We start from the raw sequence: 20462 nt of genomic DNA, 5'->3' as shown, positions 1-20462 counted from the left end.
CGGAGAAGATGCACCCCCGCCTGAAGAGAAGAGACCTTCTCTGGGGGAAGAAACACCCGCCCGAGGCGAGTGTCGAAAAGCATGCCCAGAAAAAGCATCCTCTGGCGTGGGACAAGGGAGGACTTGGAGTGGTTGACAAGCCACCCGAACTGAGCAAGAGCCGAGAGGGTGATGCTCAGGCTGGACAGATTGTCCTCCGGAGACGGGGCCCGAACCAGAAGGTCGTCCAGGTAAGGTACCAAGGCGACCCCCCTGGCACGAAGAAGGGCCACGAGGGGAGCTAACACCTTGGTGAAAACCCTCGGCGCGGAGGCCAGACCGAAGGGCAGGGCTACAAATTGGAAATGAAGAGAACCCACCGCGAAGCGAAGGAACCTTTGGTGGGAGAGGGCGATGGGAATGTGGAGATAGGCATCCTGAATGTCGATTGAAGACAGGAAGTCGCCCAACTCCAAGGAGGCGATCACAGACCGGAGGGACTCCATGCGGAAATGACGGACCCGGACGAAGTGATTGAGCGCCTTCAGATCCAGGATAGGACGGAGCGAACCGTCCTTTTTGGGAACAGTGAACAGGTTCGAGTAGAAACCCCGAAAGCGTTCTGACTCTGGAACCGGAACAATGACCCCCAGAGCACGCAGGGAACGAATGGCCTGAAAAAAACCGTCTGCCCGGGCGGGAGACACGGGGGGGGACGTCAAGAAGAACCGACCGGGTGGAAGGTCGGTGAATTCGATTCTGTACCCCGAAGAGACCACCTCGAGAACCCAAGCGTCTTCTACGTTTGCCTGCCAAACATCCCGAAAGGCGAGCAGGCGCCCCCCCACCGTGACGGGGATTGAGTCATGCGGAAGGAGGCTTAGTGGACTGGGGGCGAGCGGGCTTGGGCTTGGCATGCCAAGAGGGCCTGGACTTAAAGGAAGGCCTGGAAGGCTTCTTATCAGATCGGGCGGGAGGGGCCCGAAAGGACCGAAAGGACTGCGTCCGGGAGGACGACCCGGGGAAACGACGGCGGCGAGGCTGATTCTGAGGAAGAAGAGAACTCTTACCTCCGGTGGCCTCAGAGATGAGCTCCTCCAAGCGTTTCCCAAAAAGCTTTCCACCAAGAAAGGGAAGAGAGATCAGAGCCTTCTTGGAGGCGGAGTCCGCCGCCCAGGAACGAAGCCAGATGGTGCGGCGGATAGCCACAGAATTGGCGGCCGCACGCCCGGAGCGGCGAGCCGATTCCATAGAGGCGTCACAAAGAAACTTGGAAGCCTGATAGATCTGGGAGGCAAGCACTGCCAGGTCCCCCTGGTCAGAGTCAGAAGGTAAGGCACGGAGAAGTTGCTTTGCCCAGATAGCGCATGCCTTGGCCACCCAGGAGGCGGCAAACGCAGGGCGGATGGCGGCGCCCGCTGCGATGAAAACGGACTTGGCTAAGGAGTCGACCCGTTTGTCCGCGGGATCCGACAAGGAAGCCGCATCAGCCAGGGGAAGCGTAGTAGCTTTCGCCAGGCGAGCGACCTGAGGATCCACCAGAGGGGGAATCGTCCAGAGATTGACCGAATCCTCTGAGAAGGGGTAAGGGACATCAGAGGCCTTGGTGAGATGAAGGCGCCGGTCAGGGTGGCGCCACTCCTTGGCAAGGAGCGCGTCCAGATCCTCGTGATTCGGGAAAAAAACCGTGGACCGCCTAGAACGGCGGAAGGACACCGCCTCCAGGGAGGAGGACGAAGGAACGTCCTGTACATGGAGCGCGTCCCGAACGGCCCTGATGAGATCCTGTACGGCTGCCGACATCGCCGAGCACCGCTCAGATTCAGAATCTGAAGCGGAGGAGTCCCCAGGAGCGGCGGAAGCGGCTGAAGAAGAAATCTCGCCCGACTCAGACCTAACCGGGGAGCGATCCGGGGTAGCGGAGGAGGAGTGGGACCCGGCCGAGACCGTACGTGGTCGCTTGCGGCACCGAGTGCCGGAGCCAGGACGAGAACTGACGCCAGGCGCATCACCAGCGGTAGGAGCCCTACCAGAGGCGGCCGCAATCTGGGCAGGGAGACTGTCCAGGGACTGTGCCAGGGATTGGGAGAGGCTAGCAAGGCTACCTATGGCCTGGGACAGGGTAGCAGCCCATTCCGGGAGAACCGACAAAGTGGAGGCCGCAGGAGCGGACTGGGCGGGCCTGGGGTTGAGGCACTGCACGCAGAGGGAAGTAGGTTGGCCGCATGGGAACTTCCTATTACACACAGAGCAGGCGTAATGAGTGGAAATGGCGGCGGAGGGAGTGGGGGCCTGACCAGAGGAAGACATGAGGGCGGAGGATGGAGCCTGTAAGGAAAAAGAGTCAGCCAGAGGCTGCCTACCACTACCAATGGTGCTGTGTCCCAGGAAGCCGGTCGCAGGAGAGCAGGATGGCGACGAGCAGAGACAGGAGCAGGGCTAAGAAACGCCGTTCAAAAGAAAACGCCCCCCCAGCAGCCCGCGCTGGCGCTGGATTGGGCGAGAAAAAAGGACCTCCCAGACCGCCACCCACAAGGGGAGGGACGCAGGGGAAAAAACCCGGGAAGCCTGGGAGGCGGAGGCGAAGACGAAGCCCCGCCCACGCAGTCGCGGCCTAGGCCGAAGCAAAGCCGGGGCCTGAAGTAGAGGAACGCTGCCGGAAGCGGGAGACTGCGATCGCGGCACCGCGGACCGCACCGGCAGAAGAGGGGGGGACACAGCGCCATGAGGTAGGGATGTGAGAACGCCGGAAGCGGCGGTCTTAAAGGCGCAGGCTCCATAAAAAGAACAGAAGCCCAAGGAAGGGCCAGGCAACAGGAGACTGATAGGAAGACTCCTAAGGGGGAAAAAGAGTAGGGGGGGCGCCTTACTCACCCTCCGATGTTTTCAGGCGCAGCATGACCACCCCCTCGGCGGACTCAACACGGAAACCGTGGGTCCGCCGGAATCCACTGCGGAAGCAGGTCACGTGGGGACTGGGTGGCTGCCGGGTACCTAGGTACGCGCCCGCAGGGGGGCAACTAAGGTGGAACACGATGGAGCCACCCCTGCCACCTGTAGAGAAAGAAAAAAGGAAAAAATAAAACAAATAAAAAATAAAATTAGCAGAGTGACCTGCTAGCAGGTCAGGTCTGCCTCCTACGGACACTAGAACTAGACTGAGTTATTCTGGCTCTAGCAGAGGGGTATAGCCCACCTGGGTGGAGCCAACACTTTTTTTGTTTCTAGTGTCAGCCTCCTAGTGGCAGCTGGGCATATACCCATGGTGCTGTGTCCCCCAATGCCACGCACGAGAAAAAGATATTACCCCACTTCCTTCCTGAAAATAAAATCTCACCTGTCCCTGATGTTTTTCTTGGGGAGAAGTGGCTTCTTTGCTGCCCTTTTCGACACCAGGCTATCCACCAAAATCTTTGCCTCACTATGCTTGCAGATGCACTCACACCCTTCTACTGCCATTCTTGAGAAAGCTCTGCAATGGTGGTGACTAGCATTGAGCGAAGCGCACTTCGAATCATACATCAGAAATAGCTTCGTTCAAAACCTCGTTTGAATGCTGTACAGAGACCTGTCACCGTACATCATTTAAATGTATGGGCTTTGCAGAGATGAAATTTATTATGTCCAAAGTTACGCTAGACTTTGTTGAAGGGTTCGATTAGACAACTTGAAAACTATTTTAAAACTGCAATCCGAAGTCGGATTCGGTACCAACGTGAGATTTCGGACCTAATGAATTTCACCTCCGCAAAGCCCGTACGTTTGAATCCGTACAGCATTCAAACAAAGTTTTGAAAGCAGTGAACTATGGATCTATGATCCGATGCGTGCTTCGCTCAACCCCAGTGGTGACCTGATCTTGTAGCTGAATGCTCTTTAGGAGACAGTGATCACACTTCCTGGATTATTTGCAAAGCAACTGATCTTGATGATCCTATAAATGGTTGATTTAGGTGGGATCTTACAAGCAGCAACGTCCTTGCCTTTGAAGCCCTTCTGATGCAAAGCAATGATGACTGCACGTGTTTCCTTGGATGTGACCATGGTTACAAGCACCACTACCCCTTTTAAAAGCAACAGTCTGCTCTTCTAATTCAATTAGCATGACATGCCTTGTCCTAAATAACACTTTCTAACAAAAATATGACTGAAATTATGTTAGCAGGTCACTTTGTGGCAGGGCTGAAATGCAGTGGAAAAGGGTTTTTTGTAATTCATTTAATTTTCATGACAAGGAATGACTGCAATTCATCAGATCACTCTTCATAATATAGAGTTAATGCAATTTGCTGCCATAAAAACTGAAGCAGCAGGCTTTGTGAAAAGCAAAACCACAGGGAGAACGGGACTCTTGTTCCCCCGATCTGATGGAGCGGCAGGTTGTGCCCCCGCACTTTTGCTCCATTCATTCTGTATGGGAGTGCTGGATATCTCCAACGCTCCCATAGAGAATAAATGGATCGACTTGGGGATAACTTAAAAACTCAGCACAATCCCTTTAAAAGACATGTTCTATACAAACTGTTTTTTTAAATACCTACTGTAGCATTAAAAACGGGAGGAAATGGAACGCCTGCTTCCAGTGATCCTTGAGAAAGCTTCCCAGGACCAGAATGCAGCAAATCTCTTAAACTGGAACCTTCAGTCTTTGTGTTGGAAGCAGCTGGGCCTAATAAAAGGCTGTTGAAGAGTTTTGGGGATGAGGAGGTCTTCACACTTGAATTAGGGGACTCCAAATCTAAGGTAGGATTTGATTCTTTTTGTTGTATCGGCGTCTGGGTAATAGGATCTAAGAGAAAACATTTCACTATTAGTTTAGTTTTCCGATACCGAACTGACCATCCATATAACGTATAAGCATGCTGACTGTATTCATCCCCCTCCTATGTGCACTCTTTAACCCCTTAAGGACTTATGACGTACCGTACGGCATGTTTCCCGAGTCCTTAAAGACCGGCAGGCGGTGATCGGAACCCGGTGCCTGCTCAAATCATTGAGCAGGCACATTGGCTAAATGCGCGCGGGGCGGCGGCATGGAAGGCAGCGCGATGCCTAAGGAAGGCATCGCGCTGCCTTCCGGTGATGAGCCTGTGAGATCCATCCCCCTGGAAGCTGTATGAGTAATACACAGTAATACTTCATATTTTCGGCTCAACTGGGTGGAGCCAGTCGGCGTTTCCTTCTCCCAGGCTGTAGCGCTGGCCAATCGCAGCGCTCAGCTTATAGCCTGAGAGGAAAAAAAAAACAACTCAGGCTATGATCTGACCGCTGCGATTGGCCAGCGCTACAGCCTGGGAGAAGGAGACGCCGGCAGGCTCCACCCAGTTGAGCCGAAAATATGAAGATGCCAGAGCCTATACCGGGAGAACGGAGCGGCGCCCAGGGATAATAGTAAGTGCGTCGCTGTATATGTCTGTATGCTTAGTTTAGATTTTTTATTCTAGTGAAAGGTTCTCTTTAAGATAACTTGAAACATAACATTAAAGCGAAATGACCATGTGGATAGGTCATTAGTATCTAATCAGTAACCCCCACCGATCAGCTGTTTGAGAAGGCAGTGGCTCTCGCAGTAGGGCTGTGGCCTTCTCCCTGATCATCAAGCACGGCGCCAGCCATTTGATAGTGGCTGTACTTAGTATTACGCACAGCCACCATCAAAGTATTATGCTTAGCTATGCAACCAATGAAGGTGACATCATATGGCGTAGGCTAAGCTGCGAGTAGGCAGCGGAAAAAATGCAGGTGCTGATGCCTTCCCAACAGCGGGAGTGCCAGGTATCAGACCCCAACCAAAATGTCTTAGAAAAAGGAGATTTTTGTGAAACTCACCTGTAAAATCTTTTTCTCGTCTTTTCCATTGGGGGACACAGACCATGGGTATAGCTTAGAGGTATTAGTAGGAGGGACACTATGCAAATGAAAGAGCTCCTCCTCCTCGGGCTATACCCCCCGACTCCACCAGGAGGAACTCAGGCGTTGCACAAGCAGTAGGAGAAGGAGCAAGAAAAAATCATGGAAACCATCGGACCAAGCCATAAGGTCCAACCAGAAACAGAAAAACTGAACTAAAGACCCCTCCTGCAACAGGAATAATGGGTGGGAGCTGTGTCCCCCAATGGAAAAGACGAGAAAAAGATTTTACAGGTGAGTTTCACAAAAATCTCCTTTTCTCGTACTTTTTTCCATTGGGGGACACAGACCATGGGACGTCCAAAAGCAGTCCATGGGGTGGGAAAAAATATCAGCACCGCCAGAAGGAACGCCCAACGGTCAAACAGGAACCACAGCCTGCAAAACCCTGCGGCCAAAGCCGCATCAGCCGAAGCCAGTGAATGCAACTGACAAAAATTTGCAAAGGTATGCAAGGATGACCAGGTGGCCGCCGTACACAGCTGAGACGCAGAGGCACGATTGCGTCTTGCCCAGGAAGCCCCCACCGCCCTAGTGGAGCGAGCGGCAATCCTAGCCGGGGGAACTCCACCACCGCGGAAATAGCCAAGCAGATCCAGAGCGCCAAGAACGGCGGACGGAAGCAGTAGCCGCGAGATACACCTTCAGGACCCGTACAACATCCAGGGAATGCAGAGTGCGTTCCTTGGGGTTAGCCGGAGAAGGACAAAAGGAAGGCAGGACAAGATCCTCATCAAGGTGGAAGGGAGAGACCACCCTGGGCAAAAAGAAGGGGACTGGACGGAGCACAACTTAATCCTGGTGGAAAACCAGAAAGGCTCCTGACAGGAAAGAGCGGCCAGCTTCGACACCAGTCTGACTTAAAAGCTCGTGATGGGATGTGAACTCACAGCCACTGCATAATAGCCCAGAACTTTAATCACTACGCTATGTAGCTGTATCAGAAGCTATGGTCACAAGGAAGTCCAGATGAGAACAGTCAGAGAGACCCTCCTCAAAGGCTCAAAGGGGGCCGACTGCAGAGCGCGCAGAACCAAATTGAGATCCCAAGGAGACAAAGGGGGAACATACGGGGAACCGAATGCGCCACCCCCGAAGAAAGGTCACCACCGGACCCTTAAGAGCAAGGGACCCCCGACGGCCCGCGCCGAAACCTGACCTTACAGGGAACTAAGCGACAGTCCCTGCACAAGCCCAGACTGAAGAAAAAACAGTACCATCAAGATGGAAAACCGAAGGGGAGGGAACCCCGAACCCTCACAAAAGGACAGGAAGGCCATCCAGGTACGATAGTAAATCCGGGAGGAAGAAGACTTCCCCGGACTGATCATGGTCCTAACCACTGAATCCGAGAACCCCATCTTCATCAGGATGGCGGTTTCAACAGTCACGCCGGTAAACGAAGAGACCGTAAATTCCGGTGGAAGAACGGGCCCTGAGACAGTAGGTCCTGTCTGTCGGGAAGAGGCCATGGGGCGTCCGCCAGCAACAGAGCCACGTCCGAAAAACCACGCGCAGCGAGGCCACTCCGGGGTGATGAGAACGGTCGGATTCCCTTCCGCCTCGAACTGGCGTAGACCCTTTGGTAGGAGAGGAAAACAGAGGAGGCTGAAGTCCTGCCACGGAGACACCTGCGCATCCATCCGTACGCCTCCGGATCTCGGGCGCGAGCCAGGACCACTGGGATCTTGTTGTTGAACCCGGACGCCATTAAGTCCACATCCGGACGGTCCCATCTGTGGCAGATTTCTTCGAACCCTTCTGGATGCAGAGACCACTCGCTTGGATCCACCTTGTTGTGGCTTAGAAAGTCCGCTGTCCAGTTGTCCACTCCTGGAATGCAAACTGCTGACAACACCGGAACGTGCGTCTCCGCCCACGTCAGAATTCTCTTCACCTCCTGCATCACCATCCGGCTGCGGGTCCCGCCCTGATGGTCGATATAGGCCACGGCCGCGGCATTGCCCGTTTGAACCCGCACTGGGAGGCCGCAAGGAGAGAGGTCCAATAGGAGAGAGAGAGCGGAAAAAATCCCCCTCAGTTCCAGAAAGTTGATTGGAAGGCGAGACTCTGCCGCCGACCAAATCCCTTGAACCGTGCGAGACTGGAAAACGCCCCCCCAACCCAGGATGCTGGCATCGGTGGTGGCGATCGTCCAGGAGAATGCGAGAAAGGAACTCCCCGACCTCAGGTTCATCGGGAACAGCCACCAAGGGAGAGCTGCCCGAACCCGCTGAAAGGTAAAGGATCTCCTGTTGCGCCAGGCGAGTGTGAAACTGGGCATATGGAAGGCCTCGAAAGAGGCTACCATAAGACCCAGGACCTGCAAGTATTCCCGAATGGAGAGGCACGGGGAGCGCAGCAGATGCGACACTGCCCCCTGGATCTGGGAGGACTTGAAGGCTGGTAGAATACTTTGGCAGCCGAGGTGTCCAAAATCATCCTCCGGAAGGAGAGCCTCTGGGACGGGAAGAGGCAGGAGTTTGGGAAAGTTACCAGCCAGCTGAACCGTTCCAGAGTCTGAACAGTGATCCGGACGCTGTCCTTGGTCTGCAGTAGAGAGGGGGGCCTCTATCCGGATATCGTCCCGATAGGGCAGCAAAGGAATGCCCCTGGTATGAAGAAGCGCCATGAGCGGTCCAGGACCGTGGCAAGGACCCGCGGGGTGGTCGCCAACCCGAAGGAAGGGCGACAAACTGACAGTGTTGACCCATAATGGCGAAGCGCAGGAATCGATGGTGGGATTCCGCAATCGGGACATGTGATAGGCCTAGGAGCAGCAGGGCGGGCTGACTGGGCCCTCTAGTGCCGGGAAGGCTGGTGCAAAGGAAGGCCTCTTTGCGGGCGACCTGAGACCCCCGGCGGAGGAAGCAGGCGACGGCCTACCAGATGAGAAACGGCAAAAGGCATGCAGAGATTAACTCGTCCAGCTAATCCCCATAAGGTCTGGAAACCCCAAAGGGGAGTTTAGCAAGGGAACGCTTGGTGGAGGCGTCAGCGTCCCACACCTTCAATCAGATCTCTTCGCGCTGAGTGACAGAGATGGCCAACCAGCGGGCAAAGAGGGAAACAATGTCCCTAGAAGCTTCGCAAAGAATCTTAGAAGCCTGAGACATCTGGAGAACCAACTCCAGTGTGTTAGTAGTCGCATCTCGTACCGCCAGTTCCTGGTGGTGGTGCTGTAACCACACCGAGAGAGCACTGGCTACCCCTGCTGAGTGAAAGGTAGGTCACAGGGACGCGCTGCCAGCGAAAAAAGGACCTGGAAGAGAGTCTATGCGTCTGTCTACAGCATCCTGGAAAGAGGAACTGACTAAGACAGGAAGGGCCATATAATTGGCTAATCCAGCCACCGGAGGATCCACCATAGGGGGAGGAGACACCTCTCCTCGCCGTCAGCAGGGAAAGGAAAGTATATTCATGCGCTGGGTGGTCGAGAACCTTATTAAGACTACCCCAGGCCCTGGACATGACCGCGGAAAAATCCCTCATGGACCGGGAACATGGTAGTCTCCGACTGCCTGGACGGAAAAAGGGGGAACTCCTGACCAGTAGAAGGAGGAGAATCCCCTTGGAGAATAAAGGTGTCTCGGACAGTCGCCACTAAGTCAGCCACCCTGGTGGAGAGCTTAGGCGAGGGGTCCCGCTCCATGACCTAATCAGAGCCGGAAATTCTCCTTCAGACTTGCGCTCCCTAAGGGAGGGGAGAGTCGCCCGAACGCGCCTCTAGACGAGGGGGGGGGGGGGGAGAGCCGGAGCCATCTCCGAGGAGGGATGCTGCTGCTCACGCTCCCTGTTAGTAGTCGGGCGTCTTCTGTGGAAAACCACTTAGAGAGGTGGTTGGCGTCACAGGATTTAAAAATGCCCTATAGTCCAAAAAGGACCTGGCTCGTCCGAGCCGGATAATTCCCCTTCGGATTACTCTCCCTAGGGAGGGGGAAGAGCAGTCCGCAAGCGCCACCTGCGAGGTGAGGGGGGTGGAGAGACGGAGACATCCGAAGTGGGATGCTGCCGCACACGCTGCCTCTTCGTAGTCAGTCACCCACTGTGGGGACCACAGAGAGATGGAATCGGTAGCGCCACAGGATTAAAGGACATGGTTGCCTTGGCGACTAAGACCAATTTAGCGGCCGCGCTGGACATGGCAGATGCCCAAGCGGGGACCGCAGGCTCCCAGGAACGTGGAGGAGGGGTGGAGGAGGGGGGTAAGGCAGGGATGCAGGTAATACTTATCTGCTCCTGCAGATCTTCTCCCTCGACTCCAGGACCAGCAGGGATGCACCTCTTCAGGCGTCTGACTCCTTGTCCAGGAGTGCAGTGTTCTGGTGGAGGGTGGCAGCAGGAGACCCAGTAGCTGGTGGGATACCGGAGCTGCAGGTCGAGCCCGGATCCACTTGTCTTCTTTGGGGGCAATGGAGGCAGCAGGGCAGCGTCCAAGGACGGCGGCGGGCATTCCACGGGGGACCAGGAAGGCGCCATGCCGACCTGTGTCCCCATCTAGAATAATGTAAACAATTTTTGAAGGCTGAAAGGGGCTTTGAACTCAGAAAGCCTGGACATGGGGCAGAAGCAGCATTACCACTGAGCTACCAGCTTGCCTGGCACAAAACGGAGTAGAGTGATGAGGAGCTGCACGGCCGTGAGCAAACAGAGTCTCCGGTGTAAGGAGAGTCAGAGCGGCATGCCGAGGCTCGGCCCCCCGAACGCGCGAAAAATATGCGCGAAAATAAGCACGCGCGCGCGAAAATAAGCGCGCGCGCGCGCGATTTAAACAAACACCACGTGGAGGAGCGGCCTGCCGGCGGGCGCTGAGAGAGCGCAGCAGCCAAGGCCCGACAAGAGAAGCGCTGAAGCCCACAGTTTAAGGGGGAAGAGATGCCTGAGTGCCAAAATGAAGAAAGTGCCCCATCAGGATCCTTCTTCAAGCTCACCCAGGTAGCCACAGACAAACAGACACAGAGGGAGGGGGAGGGACTGGGCAATACTTATCTGCTCAGCATGCTCCCTCGATGTCCAGACCAGCAGGGATGCGCCTCTTCAGACTTCTGACTCCAATCCAGGAGAACAGTGCTCTGGAGGAGGGTAGGCAGCAGGCGTCCCAGCAGCTGGTGGGATGCCGGAGCTAACAGGTCGAGCCCGGATCCACTTATCTTCTTGGGGGGAAATGGAGGCAGCCAGGCAACGTCCCAAAGACGGCTGGCGGGCACTCCACGGGGGACCAGGAAGGCGCCATGCCGACCTGTGTCCCCATCTAGAATAAAAATAACAAAAAGGAGTAGAATCAGAGAGTGTCAACCTCCTTCACCAGACACTAAGCAAAGACTGAGTTCCTCCTGGTGGAGTCGGGGGGTATAGCCCGAGGAGGAGGAGCTCTTTCATTTGCATAGTGTCCCTCCTACTAATACCTCTAAGCTATACCCATGGTCTGTGTCCCCCAATGGAAAAAAGTACGAGAAACTTAGGATACAGCCTTATTTCACCTTAAGGACTAGGCCATTTTTTGCAAATCTGACCAGTGTCACTTGGTGATAACTTTAAAGTGGTGATAACTTTAAAACGCTTTGACTTATCCAGTCCATTCTGAGATTGTTTTTTCGTCACATATTGTATATCATGACACTGGTAAAATTGAGTAAAAAATATAATTTTTATTTATAAAAAAAATACCAAATTTGTCAATTTTTTTAAAAATGTGCAAATTTCCAAGTTTCAATTTCTCTACTTCTATAATACATAGTAATACCTACAAAAATAGTTATTACTTTACATTCCCCATATGTCTACTTCATGTTTGGATCATTTTAGGAATGACATTATTTTTGGGGGACGTTACAAGGCTTAGGCTACTTTCACACGAGCGGAGCAGAACGCTTCCGTCCAGCCCTGATGCAGTCTGAATGGATGCGGATCCGCTCAGACTGCATCAGTCTGGCGGAGTTCAGCCTCCGCTCCGCTCGCCTCCGCACGGCCAGGCGGACAGCTGAACGCTGCTTGCAGCGTTCGGGTGTCCGCCTGGCCGTGCGGAGGCGTGTGGATCCGTCCAGACTTACAATGTAAGTCAATGGGAACGGATCCGCTTGAAGATGACACCATATGGCTCAATCTTCAAGCGGATCCGTCCCCCATTGACTTTACATTGAAAGTCTGAACGGATCCGCTCAGGCTACTTTCGCACTTAGACATTTTTCTAAGTTATTAATGCAGACGGATCCATACTGAACGGAGCCTCCGTCTGCATTAATATGATCGTATCCGTTCAGAACGGATCCGATCGAACGCTAGTGTGAAAGTAGCCTTAGAAGTTTAGAAGTAAATCTTGAAATTTCTCAGAAATTTTTAAAAACTAACTTTTTAAGGACCAGTTCAGGTCTGAAGTCACTTTGTGAGGCTTACATAATAGAAACGACCCAAAAATGACCCATTCTAGAAACTACACCCCTCAAGGTATTCAAAACTGATTTTTACAAACGTTGTTAACCTTTTAGGTGTTCCACAAGAATTAATGGAAAATAGAGATGGAGATACAATTTCAAAATTTCACTTTTTTGGCAGATTTTTCATTTTTATATTTTTTTTTTCCAGTTACAAAGCAAGGGTTAACAGCCAAACAAAACTCAATATTTATGGCCCTGATTCTGTAGTTTTATAGTCCTGTGTCCAGAAGAGGTTAACTAAGCATCTGTAACTTGAATACAGAAAATACTATTATTCCCCAATGACTTTGGGGTTGTCACAGTATTACTAAAGCTTGGGAACATGGTAGGAATGATACCAATAGGCTAACCATCATGTAATACAGATAGATTTCACCCTTTTTATGCCCAGTATGGCACAACAAAACTTGTGAAATGTGGGGACCTGAGATGTATCTTTTCTAAGAGGATAAAGCACATGCATGGTAGATATTGGGGATTAAGGGGATAGTCTCCACCCATCAACTCAGACATATGAAAATTAGAAATGTAGCCTTAAAACTGCTAAAATATGAAGGAGACAAGTCATATATAGATCATAAATAGAATTATAACTCAAGTATACACAGTCATCTGAAAGTATAGGTACGCTTTAAATAACAGTAGTAGTAAAAGTGCACATGTGCAATACCTTTTGTTTCTTCTTTTGCTTTTTGTGCTGCAAGGTCTGCCAGCCAGTGCAAGGCAGATGAGGGGGTAGATTCTGGGCACTGCTGCTTGTTTTTATTGTCTGTGTTCTGTTGTTCAGCCATGGTGTCCTCCGCCATGCTGTTAGCAGTGTCTTGTTTCAAATCGTCTTCTGTTTTAAGGGCATTTTCATTTGTTTGTTCTGTGGTTGATGACGTTGCTGCATCGCTGACAGGAGTATTTATAGATGGAAGCTTGAAAAAGTAAAAATCACAACCTAATTGCAATGTCATCCATGCACAGGAAAGCATTCATTTTATAAGAGAGAGGCATTATTTGCCTTGGTGGCAACTTGAAGACAAATCTCATATAAAGCAGTGCATTCTGCCCAGATGAGACAAAATTGAATGGGGGAAACTTACTAAAGGTTTTATGCCACTATTGTGGTGCAAAAAAGTCAGATTATGGTGCACGCCATAAGTTGTAGCTTTTTAAGGCTACGTTCACACTAGTGTTTTAGTTTTCCGGTATTGAGTTCCGTCATAGGGGCTAAATACCGGGAAAAAACACTTCAGTTTTGTCCCCATTCATTGACCATGGGGACAAAACTAAACTGAGTGCTCCAAAAAAGCATTTCGTTCCGTTTAGTTGAGTTCCCAGACCGAAGAGCAAACCGCAACATGCTGTGGTTTGCTTTCCCTCCTTGGATGCGGAGGAAAACGGATCCGGCACGACCCCCAATGTAAGTCAATGGGGACGGATCGGTTTTCTCTGACACAATCTCTTACAATAAAAAACGGATCCATCCCCCATTGACTTTCAATGGAGTTCATGATGGATCCGTCTTGGCTATGTTAAAGATTTTTCACATTTACAGAAGATCTTGAAAAGACTTTTCTTCAGTTTTCTTTGTTTAGTTGGATTACTTTAATCTCTCTGTATTGTTGAAACGGAGATGAAATAACCTTTTATTAAAAATGTTACAAAAAACCACATGCTTTCAAAGGGTGTCCTAATTTTTTCACATGACTGTAATACAACTGGATCCGTTCATAACGGATGCAGATGGTTGTATTATCAGTAACGGAAGCGTTTTTGCTGAACCCTGCCGGATCCAGCTGGTGTGAAAGTAGCCTAAGCTTCTCTGCACTTTTTAGAAGTTTAAAAAAAAGGGGTGGGGATTAGAAGAAGAGGCAGGATTTGTGCTGCCCGCTGGATTTGCTTTATCTTTCGCCTGAAAGTGGTGTAAACTTATAGCTGAAGTCTAAGTCAGCCTGTAGCTGGAGTGGACTTCAGTCCCTGGTGCACGGCAGTGCAGAGATGTGGCAACACTGGTGTATGGGTTACGCCAGTTTTGATAAAGGCCCCTCATTGTTTTGTATAGAGAACAATACACAATTTTATTTTTTCTTAGGTTTCTCCTGAATTAAGGGGATCAATGTAGGTTTGAAGATATACACAATATAATATCCGGATGATAGTGCGGAATGAAAGGTTTACCTGGGTCATGCCGTTTGTGACTGCTGGTCTCAATACCGTTTTGTTGTTCCTGGTAATACAAGGACAATTAGCCTTGATACCCCATTTTCCTCTTGCTGCGTGGACCATATCCCCAATGTTGTAAAGGGCTGCAAACAAAAATATATTTTAAAGAAGTCAATAAAAGAAAAATCTAAAATGAACAGCTTCAATAAAATATTCAAGGGTAATTTCTCTGGTAATGGACAGAGAAATTAGAAAAGAGGGCAAACAGCAAATAAATGTCACAGAATAACTCGGTAGCTATAATAATTTTTTATGACATGCAATTACAAGAGTATTCAGATCCAGATGCTGGTTTGAAAACGGTAGAATACTATTTGTGGGACAACTCCTTAAAGTAACAATACGCTTACCTGTGCCAGGGATTATCTGAGTCGGCATGAGGTTTTCGGGTTCATGGGGCTGACCTTTAGCACACTTTAACCAAGCAAAAACCTCTTCATCACCTGTCTCGTCTTCTGGGGTACCTAGAAATATAAATAAATATATAAAACACGTGTACATTTTCACAAGAAACTACCAGGTACCAAGATTGCTGGTAACCTGTTCTTGCTATCTTTATATAAACTCAATCTGGCTAAAGTTGCACCTTCCATATGAAGTCCTTATTACAGAATGTAAACTCTTGGTGACAGGGCATTCTTGCATGACAGTGGCTAGTCTAAAAACATACGGCATTCTGCCCACAGCAACCACTCCATTCAGTTCTATGCTTTCTTCAAACAGTAATATGTATTATATAATTCCAGAAGTCTACATTTTTGGGTTGTTCTCTACTGCAATCCAGTGGTCTAAAAGTGTACTAAGAAACTCAATCTGCTCAAACTGACTCCTAAAGGTTCCAGTAATTTCTTTGGGATAATGACATTTATATAAAACTGGAGAACATGAAAATGTCAGAACGTTAAAGAGAAAAAACATTTTCTTAACCCCTTAAGGACCAGGCTCATTTTCACCTTAAGGACCAGGCCATTTTTTGCAAATCTGACCAGTGTCACTTTAAGTGCTCATAACTTTAAAACGCTTCGACTTACCCAGGCCGTTCTGAGATTGTTTTTTCGTCACATATTGTACTTCATGACACTGCTAAAATTGGGTCAAAAAAGTTAATTTTTTTGCATAAAAAAATACATTTTTTACCAAAAATTTTGAAAAATTAGCAAATTTCAAAGTTTCAGTTTCTCTACTTCTGTAATACATAGTAATACCCCCAAAAATTGTGATGACTTTACATTCCCCATATGTCTACTTCATGTTTGTAGCATTTTGGGAATGATATTTTATTTTTTGGGGATGTTACAAGGCTTAGAAGTTTAGAAGCAAATTTTGAAATTTTTGAGAAATCTTCAAATCCCACTTTTTATGGACCAGTTCAGGTTTGCAGTCATATTGTGAGGCTTAGATAATAGAAACCTCCCAAAAATGACCCCATTCTAGAAACTACACCCCTCAAGGTATTCAAAACTGTTTTTTCAAACTTTATTAACCCTTTAGGTCTTCCACAAGAGTTGATGGCAGATGGAGAAACAATTTTGAAATTTCTATTTTTTGGAAAATTTTCCAATATAATCAATTTTTTCCAGGAGTAAAACAAGGGTTAACTGCCAAACAACACTCAAAATGGGTTGCCCTGATTCTGTAGTTTACAGAAACACCCCATATGTGGTCGTAAACTACTATTTGGCCGAACGGGAGCACATAGAAGGAGGGGAACACCATATGGGTTTTGGAAGGCAGATTTTGCTGGACTGGTTTTGTTTATACCATGTCCCATTTGAAGCCCCCTGTTGCACCCCTAGAATAGAAATTTCAAAAAAGTGACTCCATCTAAGAAAGTACACCCCTCAAGGTATTCAAAACTGGGTTTACAAACTTTGTTAACCCTTTAGGTGTTCCACAAGAGTTAATGGCAGATGGAGAAACAATTTTGAAATTTCTATTTTTTGGAAAATTTTCCAATATAATCAATTTTTTCCAGGAGTAAAACAAGGGTTAACTGCCAAACAACACTCAAAATGGGTTGCCCTGATTCTGTAGTTTGCAAAAACACCCCATATGTGGTCGTAAACTACTGTTTGGCCGAACGGTAGCACATAGAAGGAGGGGAACACCATATGGGTTTTGGAAGGCAGATTTTGCAGGACTGGTTTTGTTTATACCATGTCCCATTTGAAGCCCCCTGTTGCACCCCTAGAATAGAAATTTCAAAAAAGTGACTCCATCTAAGAAAGTACACCCCTCAAGGTATTCAAAACTGGGTTTACAAACTTTGTTAACCCTTTAGGTGTTCCACAAGAGTTAATGGCAGATGGAGAAACAATTTTGAAATTTCTATTTTTTGGAAAATTTTCCAATATAATCAATTTTTTCCAGGAGTAAAACAAGGGTTAACTGCCAAACAACACTCAAAATGGGTTGCCCTGATTCTGTAGTTTGCAAAAACACCCCAAATGTGGTCGTAAACTACTGTTTGGCTAAACGGCAGGACATAGAAGAAGGGGAACGCCATACGGTTTTTGGAAGGCAGATTTTGCTGGACTGGTTTATTTACACCATGTACCCTTTCAAGCCCCCTGATGCACCCCTAGAGTAGAAACTCCATAAAAGTGACCCCATCTAGGAAACTACGGGATAAGGTGGTTGTTGTTTTGGGACAATTTTTGGGGTAAATTAGATTTTTGGTTGCTCTATATTACTCTTTTTTGAGGCAATGTAACAAAAAAATGTAATTCTAAAATTGTTTCTACATTCGCTATTTAGTTTTGTGGAACACCTAAAGGGTTAACATAGTTTGTAAAGTAATTTTTGAATACCTTGAGGGGTGTAGTTTCTTAGATGGGGTCACTTTTTTGGAGTTTCTAGTCTAGGCTACATCAGGGGGGGCTTCTAATGGGACATGGTGTAAAAAAAAAAAACTGTCCATCAAAATCTGCCTTCCAGAAACCATATGGAGTTCCCTTCGTTCTATGCCCTGCCGTGCGGCTATATAGCCATTTACGACCACATATGGGGTGTTTCTGCAAACTACAGAATTGGGGCAATAAATGTTTAGTTTTGTTTGGCTGTTAACCCTTGCTTTATTACCGGCAAAATGGATTTAAATTTAAATTTTGCCCAAAAATAGGTGTTTTGGCACCGTTTTTATTTTATATTTTTAACACCGTTCATCCGAGGCGTTTGGTAAAAAGTTATTTTTATAGCGACGACTTTTACGCACGCGACGATGCCCAATATGTATGGCTCTCAGACTTTGGAGACACTAAGCAGGCATCCTAAAACTGCGGCCCTCCAGATGATGTAAAACTACAATTCCCACCATGCCCTGATGATGGCTGTAGGTTGTCTGGGCATGCTGGGAGTTATAGTTTTACAACATCTGGAGGGCCGCAGTTTGAGGATGCCTGCACTAAAACTAATATTTTTTGGGGAAAGAAAAATTGTTTTCGTGTCTCCAAAGTCTGAGAGCCATAGTGTTTTATGTTCTCTAGTGAACTGTTGGGGATTATAAAAATTTAGTACTCCATGGAAGTGTGATACTCCCTGAAGCAATCGATAATGCAGAGGCCCGGATGATCGGGGCACGTGTCACATTGAGTTGTGGTGTCCTTCCGTATCCCCCTCTTGTGACACACTCTGCACTTTTTTTGGGTTCGTCCCTTCTTTCCAGTATGGGGGACCACACCTGGAAAGTGTTGGCCAGGGACGATCCGGGCGCCTCCAGTTCCCGAGGTACTCCGGCCTGCTCTTTCCCGGTCCGAAAAGATCAGGTCTTTGAGGACTGCCTCATAGAATTGGAGGAATGTCCCTGTGCTGCCAGCGCTTCGGGATAGTACAAAAGAGTTGTACATGGCAACCTGCACCATGTAGACCGCAACTTTTTTGTACCATGCCCGGGTTTTGCGCATGGCGTTATATGGCGTGAGGACTTGATCAGAGAGATCAACTCCTCCCATATACCGATTGTAGTCGACGATACAATCGGGCTTGAGGACCGTTGCCGCGGTACCTCGCACAGGGACTGGGGTGGTGCTGTTACCGTGGATTGTGGACAGCATAAGGACATCCCTCTTGTCCTTATACCTGACCAGCAACAGGTTTCCACTGGTAAGTGCACGGGTCTCACCCCTGGGGATAGGTACCTGGAGGGGGTAGGCAGGGAGGCCGCGTTGATTTTTCCGCACGGTCCCACAAGCGAACGTGGATCTGGCGGCAAGGGACCTGAACAAGGGAATGCTGGTATAAAAGTTGTCCACGTACAAGTGGTAACCCTTATCCAGCAGTGGGTACATAAGGTCCCACACGAGTTTCCCGGTAACACCCAGAGTGGGGGGACATTCTGGTGGTTGAATCCGGGAATCTCGCCCCTCGTACACACGAAATTTGTAAGTGTACCCTGAGGTACTCTCACAAATTTTGTATAGCTTCACGCCATACCTCGCCCGCTTTGTGGGAATGTATTGGCGGAAACTGAGTCTCCCCTTGAACGCAACGAGAGACTCATCAACCGCGACCTCCCTTCCAGGTACGTAGGCCTGCTGAAATGTGGCCCCAAAGTGATCGATGACCGGCCGTATCTTGTACAGCCGGTCATAGGCAGGATCACCTCGGGGTGGACATGCTGCATTATCGGAATAATGCAGACATTTCCGGATGGCCTCAAACCGGTGACGTGTCATGACCATACTGTACAGTGGGGTCTGGTACAGGACGTCCCCACTCCAGTATTGCCTGACACTGGGTTTTTGGACTAGACCCATATGCAGCACGAGGCCCCAAAATGTCCTCATTTCGGCTGCACTGACCGGCGTCCAGCCACCGGGTCTAGCCAAAACTGAGCCTGGGTTTTGAGCGACGAACTGTTGGGCGTACAGATTCGTCTGCTCCACCATCAAATTCACCAGTGGGTTACTGAAAAAAAAACTAAAAAAGTCTATTTCAGTAAACCCCACTGTGGGAATCTGGATTCCAGGATTGCCAGCGAAATCCGGAATCTCAGGCTCAAAGTCCACTGGGGGACACCAGCTAAGTTCATCGGCAGGGGGCTCCGGTGAACTTATTTGGTGGGCCGGGAAACCAGTACGAACCCCAGGGCGGCTCGTACTAGGGTGGGCCACAGGATCCCTAGCATGTGTGGCCCCTGGCTCCGCCTGGCGGCGTCTCCGCTGCCTTGGTGGCTCATCGTCATCCGATGATGATGAGGAGGATGCGGATGACAAAAGGAACGTGGGGTCATCCTCATCCTCACTGGGGCTCTCAGAGTCGGAGGCAATCTGGGCATATGCCTCCTCGGCCGAGAACACCCGGCGGGCCATGGGTGTGTGTGTGTGTGCGTGTGTATGTGCGTGCGTGTAAAACTTTATTCTATGTGCGTGTGTGTGGGGGCACGGGTGTTCACGTACTAAAAAGTCCAGGCAAAAAAAAGTGTTAGGAAAAAAAAAAAAAAAAAAAGTTCAAACTTGCTGATCTGCGGTTCAACGCTGATCAGCGGTCGGTGGGGTGGTGGGGCGGGCGATGCGCTAACAGTGGACGGACGCTAAAAAGTGCCGGCCAGTCAGCGCACGCAGAAAAAAAAAAAAAGTGAAGGGGCTGGTGGGGGGGGGAGGGGGTTGGTGGGTGGGGGGGGGGGGGGGCTGGTGGTGGGGGGGATGCGGGGGGGGCTGGTGGTGGGGGGGATGCGGGGGGGGCAAGTGGCAGGGGGGGTCTGGGGTCTGAAAGTTGAAAAAAAAAAGTTTGGAATAAATGTGCTTTTTTTTTTTTTTTTTCTAACTTTTCCCTTCTATCCCTGCCTAAAGGTGCCTCTCCCTCACTGACCCTAACCTACCTGGGTGGCGATGGGTGCAGGAGGGTGATGGATGCCGATTTAGGGGGACACAGGAGCTGGTGCTGGAGGATGCTGCACGGTCAGGGTGCTGGACAGGAAGAGGAGGGGAG

The 20462-nt window shown here is 49.7% G+C and overlaps 1 protein-coding gene across 1 annotated transcript in view; it reads right to left on the bottom strand.

Annotated features, from left to right (window-relative positions):
* Positions 1-20462, bottom strand: part of KDM3B (lysine demethylase 3B) — a 74348-nt gene that overhangs the window by 15206 nt on the left and 38680 nt on the right. The window contains exons 12-15 of the mRNA XM_044280631.1: positions 14885-14998; positions 14490-14617; positions 12994-13243; positions 4521-4768 (exon numbers count right to left, since the gene is read on the bottom strand). Coding sequence (XP_044136566.1) covers positions 4521-4768; positions 12994-13243; positions 14490-14617; positions 14885-14998 — 740 coding nt within the window. The remainder of the gene's footprint in view (positions 1-4520; positions 4769-12993; positions 13244-14489; positions 14618-14884; positions 14999-20462) is intronic.

This window comes from Bufo gargarizans, chromosome 2, assembly GCF_014858855.1.
Source record: "Bufo gargarizans isolate SCDJY-AF-19 chromosome 2, ASM1485885v1, whole genome shotgun sequence".
Classification (NCBI taxonomy): domain Eukaryota; kingdom Metazoa; phylum Chordata; class Amphibia; order Anura; family Bufonidae; genus Bufo; species Bufo gargarizans.
This window is presented reverse-complemented; position numbering and strand designations above follow the sequence as displayed.